The sequence below is a fragment of the Camelina sativa genome, chromosome 17 (assembly GCF_000633955.1).
Source record: "Camelina sativa cultivar DH55 chromosome 17, Cs, whole genome shotgun sequence".
Taxonomy (NCBI): Eukaryota; Viridiplantae; Streptophyta; class Magnoliopsida; order Brassicales; family Brassicaceae; genus Camelina; species Camelina sativa.
In genome coordinates, this window is record NC_025701.1 from 32,316,272 (window position 1) to 32,322,516 (window position 6,245).

Below are 6,245 nucleotides of genomic sequence, written 5' to 3' on the forward strand. Positions count from 1 at the left end.
CCCCGTGCCTTATCCTCAGAGACCTTCTCCATAACATTACTAACCGGCTCACTAACTGCTTGATCAGAGACATCCACCTCACCGGTGCTCTCCTCCACAACCTGGTCATCCGTTTCCTGATCATCCGTGAGGAGAAAATCCTCCTGGGGAAGCCCCTCTGACCCCACATCTTGATCCTCCATGACAGTATCCATGAAACCCAAGGTTTGATCCTCACTGAGAGGAAACTCTGGGCCTAACAAAGCACTGAGATCATCAGAGAAATGCACCACTTGCTGCGACAGACTCATGGAGCCTGGCTCCGTGACACTCACATCACCAGCAGCAGGAAACAAAGCCTTACACACCCCCTTGTTAACACCTTGTGCAAGAACCGACAGAGACTCCACAGGAGGATCACCCGTAGCAACAACCTCATCCACATTAGGACCCAGAAAGTCATCAAGCATCTTCTGCTCATCAGCCGTAAAGGTGTGTCCCACATCACTTTGACCAAGTTGAACTTGACCATCCCCCGAGATAGGGACCTGAGAGGTTGAAGCGGTAACAGAGACCACCGGCATACTCTTCTTCACGAACCTTTCATCCGCAGGAGCCCCCCTTTTAGTCTTCCTCCACTTACCATTGAAACCTTGAGCAGCCCGATGATTAGAGGCTTGAAAACTAGCACCTCGCCCATTTCCACTAGCAGACCCTTGATGAGGCACCCCAGAACTAGCACCACTCACACCCGAAGCATTACCACTCGCCACACCATTTACCATTGCTCCCTTGTAACTCTGGAGCTTATCCTCTGGCCGAGGTTCAAAACCTTCCTCCGACCTCTGTTTCTCCTTATCTCCAAAGAGTGGACAGCGAGAGACATCATGACACAGGCTGAAACAGCGCCTACAATACCCAAATAGACGCTCATATCTCAAAGATATTGTCGTCTCCTCTCCACTATGAAACTCGACTGTGGCATCAAAAGTTAATGGCTTGAAGCCATCCAGCAGAATCTTCACCCGTCCATTATCCAAGTCAACCTCCTCAACCTCGCCCAAGTCAGCCCCTATGGTACGGAAAGTCTCATCTGCCCAGAAGTGCAGGGGAACACCCATCACCCTAACCCAAAACTTGATGAAACAGGGGTAACGCGGATATTGCGATAATAACAGTAACAAACTCATAATTATTTGTTATTGATAAGAAACGGATAAAGCCTTTGAATTGTTGACCTAAAGAGTAAAACCTATAGGCTTAATGATATCCTATTAGTTATCGTGTATATTCATTCAAAATTTCAAGAATTTGTTTTGCTCTTTACGTTATTCTAAGTTCCTAACTAATGATTTATGATTTTCAAACTTCTTGAAAGTATATTATTAGTAAATTCGAGTAGGATAGGGACTAGCTAGGCTCTATGAAGATATGAAGACTTATGATCCCGACCCGGATCCGCCAAAAAAACAATCCATTTCTGTAGAATTTTTAGAACATAGCTATCCTCAGTTTAAGGAAGCCCCATACAACCAAAGACAGAAGAAATCAATCATTGTCACGCCAGTGTAAGTATAAACAACAATTAGTATATGTACTCATTAGCTATTGTATAAAATACAACCTAAAGTACTTTTGATCTTCATGGAATCCCACACGAAGACTGGCAAATCCAGATTCGAAAAGCGTTTCAATCCATTCTTTTCGCCTATAAACTGTTGCAAACATAAGAAACAAAATTTATATATACAAACGAAACAAAAAAAAAAAATCTAATAATATAGAAACTTGTTATACGAACCATGAGCATCCGTGGTTTCTCGCCAAACTCGTAACATTGTAAACAGCAAAAACATGGAAAAGATTACATAGTACAACAGCTTATTACCCATTGGAGAGAAGATGAGATCTTTTACAGTTCTATTTGGCTTTTGCCAATACAATGAGTCGATTTTATAACTCTTCAAAAGTTATGAACACTATTATTGATCATTGACTATTTGAATGAGTTTTTTAATTGTCAAAGTAATGGCTTTAGGTTCTTACATTTATTAATGTATATAGAGACTCTTTGCTCCCTTGATTAAATTACGTTGTTTTTTAATATATAATTCGTTTGTCTTAACGTATGCCTAACTTTGGCTCTACCAATAAGCTATAACGAAGGTTAGTAAATATCATCTATAGACTATCGTAGATGTTTCTTTCAGAAGGTTTGGGACAAGAAACGTGTCCATGTGTTTGTACTTTGTAATATATGTCACCGATAAAAAATGAAAATTCGTATGATATTCCCTATTTAATATTTCGGAAGTACACAACTTCTTGTTGTACACTATATAATAGTTATAAGTTATAAAGTTATAGTTATTATTTGATTCATTAGTTGGTTACAAAATAGGTTATATGGGTTAACTTATACATAGATACACTTAAAAAGAATATCCCAAGAATAATACAACTTAAAATAAATAAAATCTTTAACAACCATATATTGTTAGACCATATATACTTTTAGGCAATTAAAGAAAAAAAATATAATAAAATCTCGAAAATTAATTAAAACGAAATAATATTTTACCTAACACTCCTCCAAACTTTTAGTATAAATCATTGACATTTTCATTCACCGAAATACACTCTATTCATACCAAAAAAATTGTTCAATCCATAAAATATTCAAGCTTTAGTAATATTATTCTTTAAAAAAATATCTATTAAACTAAAATTTTAACTGAGTAACGGATCAAAATTTGAATATTTAAATTCAATTTCATATATTTCTTTGTTGAATTGTATAGTTTAATATATTTTAAACTTTTAAAATAAATTAATTTGAAATATTTTAAAATAGTTTAATTTGATATTTTTAAAAATATCATAAATATATGATAGATCAAAAAGTTAAAAATTATAAACACTCTAATTTGATTTGTTATAGCACGAATCAATAATATGTCACTATAATATGAAATAATTCCAAGAAATATGAGCAAAGGTTAAAATTTCAAGAAATATGATTTCTCAGATTAAATTAAAGTTTAGAATAATGTTGTTTTGTAGGCTTTTTCTCGGTTAAGATGATTTTGACAAACATACGTTACATTAATATGCGGTATACTACGGGTTAACTCACAATATTAACAATTAAAATATAATGTATAATTTTAAACACTTAACAAATCAAATAACAAAAATAAATTAATTTTTTATCACACAACTTAACTTGCGGTATGCCACGGGTTAATTATCTAGATCTACTAGAATAGATCTTACAAAATATATGTTATTTTCATAATTCATATTCAGCATATGATTTGGCATAGTATTCCATCCAAAAAAACTTTTAAAATAAATAAAATAATCATATATATGATGTTTTTGAATAAAAATTACATAATAAACAAAAGAAATTTCAAGCCGTGCTAGAGCACGGGTTATATTCTAATATATATTTATTACGCCGCTACACTACACATGGGGTTGATGTTTCTCTCATAAGATTACATTGGATCTAAGTATTCCAATTGTCAGATTCCATCTTCACGTTTGAAGTAAAATTTGAGAAAATGACATCAACAGTGATAAAATTGTTTTTCAAGTTAATATTTTCCCGTTCATATCTTGCTTGAAAGAAAATACCAAAAAGCTTGAGTATGAGGTTTCTCTCATTCTGTTGTCTTCAAAGATTAAACAATACCATTTCGTGTTCAAAAAGGAAAAACAAAAAAACAAAAAAAAAAAGATTAAACCATACCATTATAATTGAGGAAAAACAAATCACTTCAAGAAGAAAGTGGAGATATTTAGAGAAAAGTTGGGTACTGTTTTACTATATTTATATATATGACGTCAGAAAAATTTGTAATACGGTTTCAAGTATAGTTTAATTTCAATTAGACTATAATGAGCTCAAGTTATTACATAATGGCATAAGTTAAAGTACATTTAATATAATAGCATCATGGCATAATCAGTTTGCAGTACGAATAGTTATTGTAATCACTGCGATTGAACTGTACTAACAACATTTTATCCAAAAATAATTTACAAATATCGATCTAAAATAATTTGAAGAAGTGTTTTTTTTTCATCAATGATGATTTGAAGAAGTTTAACCAACTATTCGGGCAAAGAAAAATTATAATTGGATACTCCAACCAATTGGTAACAAATTCAACTTGTTCTATTATGTTAGAAAAATTAGCCAAAGTTTGATAACATCTAAACACACTTAATCACACCAACACCACATTATATATATACACTAACACTTAACCATATAGTTTCCGTTTGATTACAAGAGATTAAACATGTCAAGAAGATCCTCTTGCAGGTAGATAGAACCATATAAAATTGAACAAAACCCTAGGATCTCTATACTAGTATACCATTACACATGCATATATATTACATATCATTATATATATAATTTGTGTTGCTAATATTTAAGAGAGGATCATCATTTAAAGAAAAGAAAAGAAAAAAAAAAAGAACAGTGAGTTGATAAAATATTGGAAAATTTAATTTAACGATAAGACTTAAGAACAGAGCCACAGAAACTGCAAACGACAGCTCTCCAAGATTTCCAATAAATAGGAATGAAACAGAATCTGGTGGAAGTCTTCATGTCGGCGATGCTCGCACAATGGCCACACCGTGAGCATGTTCCAGCCACCGGTTTGCTCCGTTTCACTTTCCTTGTCTGATCAACCAAGAAACAGAAACAAACCATTGTGAGCTTGATTGATTCGTCTTTCTCCTTATTAACTCAGATTTAGACTAATCAAGAACCAAAAAGCAAGAACAAAAACTCTTTTAAGACACGGCCAGGCCAGGCATTGGTATCAGAGAAGAATGTTCTCTGTGACTTTTTTTTTCTTATATAAATGTGGGTTTTGCTTATTTCTGGAATTTTGTGGCTATAAATAATAATAATAATAATAAAGGACGAGGAATTAGTTAAAAGTTTATATCATTCACTCGTGTGTATGGGGGGAGTTTACAAAGTAAATGAAAGTGAATAGTACTATTTCATTATTTTGAGAGATTGAAGTGTTGGACATACACACACGTATATAACCCACATTAATTAACCTGTCGTTCAGTAAAATATGAAACTATATCTTTAAAAGATATAAATAAATTTATTTGGATGGAAAAAAATTTACTGTATGTAAAGTAGGAAAAAAAAAAATTGATACACTTATGCTTTACATTAGGAAAAAATAATAATAATGTGTTCTAAAAATTGACAAGTTAGAAAATTTAACAATGAAAATACATAGTACTTTATTATAGGAAAAAAAAAGGTACGTAGGTACAAAGTCTCTCTAGCTAGCTCCGGTATTAATTGTCATTAAAGATATTTTCCTTAGTGGCAAAGGCTTTGTGTCATGAAGGAAGCGTGAGTAGCTTGACACATGGACAAAACAGTTGGATGTTGAGTTTTGTCATTGTCATTTTGCCCTTATCAGAAAAAAATTGGTCATGAGAAAACCTCTCCTCCTCTCAAATTTCAATCTTTTCTTATTGATCATGCTTAATTTAATTGTTTATATGTTTCTTTCTCTCATTTCACCAACAATATTTGCATTTATTAATTTATAGTTTAATGTAGTTTCGGTGATAAACGGCAGCCGGCAGGTATGGCAAACTCTATATTGTTGAATAGTATAAGAACATTCAATGTAGTTATGTAGATTATTAAAAATGGTAGGCCAATCCGAATTAAGAATTCATACTTCAAAAAAAACCAAGAAAGAAACAAATGTGTTTCAATTTCAAGTAGTAATTATATATGGAGATGATGTGTGGTTTGATTTTGATTTCTTGTACAAATGTCTGCATCATTACAGTTGAGAATATTTATGTTATTCAGTTTTTTTTTTGTGGCAATAGTTAAATTTTAGAAAACGTTGAATTTCAATCTTTGCTCATCATTGAATTCTGCCTTTCCTTCATATATATGGCAAAGACTATATCATATGCAGACAAATAGAAAAAGACCATAAAACGAGTAATGACAATATTGTTTATACAAATATGGTTGCTTCCAAGAAAAATCATCATTCATCAAATATATAGATATCGAACCCTAATCAAACAATTAATAACGACGACTATACTAGCTATTACAACCACTTGATTTTAAATACTTAAGATCGTTTTCAAAATAAACACTAGTTTACTCTTTTTGTATTATCAAAAAAAAAACACACACTCACTATTATATATTAACCATAACAATGGGCCAGGCCTAAATG

The 6,245-nt window shown here is 32.3% G+C and overlaps 2 protein-coding genes across 2 annotated transcripts; both read right to left on the minus strand.

The window, feature by feature from the left end:
* On the minus strand, window positions 1,437-1,973 carry LOC104759996. Its single transcript, XM_019239266.1, has 2 exons — window positions 1,781-1,973; window positions 1,437-1,694 (listed from the first exon to the last, which is right to left on the minus strand). Exons 1-2 carry the CDS (start codon window positions 1,869-1,871, stop codon window positions 1,585-1,587), a joined length of 201 nt encoding a protein of 66 aa, XP_019094811.1. The 5' UTR covers window positions 1,872-1,973; the 3' UTR covers window positions 1,437-1,584.
* Window positions 4,218-5,035, minus strand: LOC109130041. The gene has a single exon (XM_019239243.1). The coding sequence runs from the start codon at window positions 4,712-4,714 to the stop codon at window positions 4,508-4,510; it is 207 nt and encodes a 68-aa protein (XP_019094788.1). The 5' UTR covers window positions 4,715-5,035; the 3' UTR covers window positions 4,218-4,507.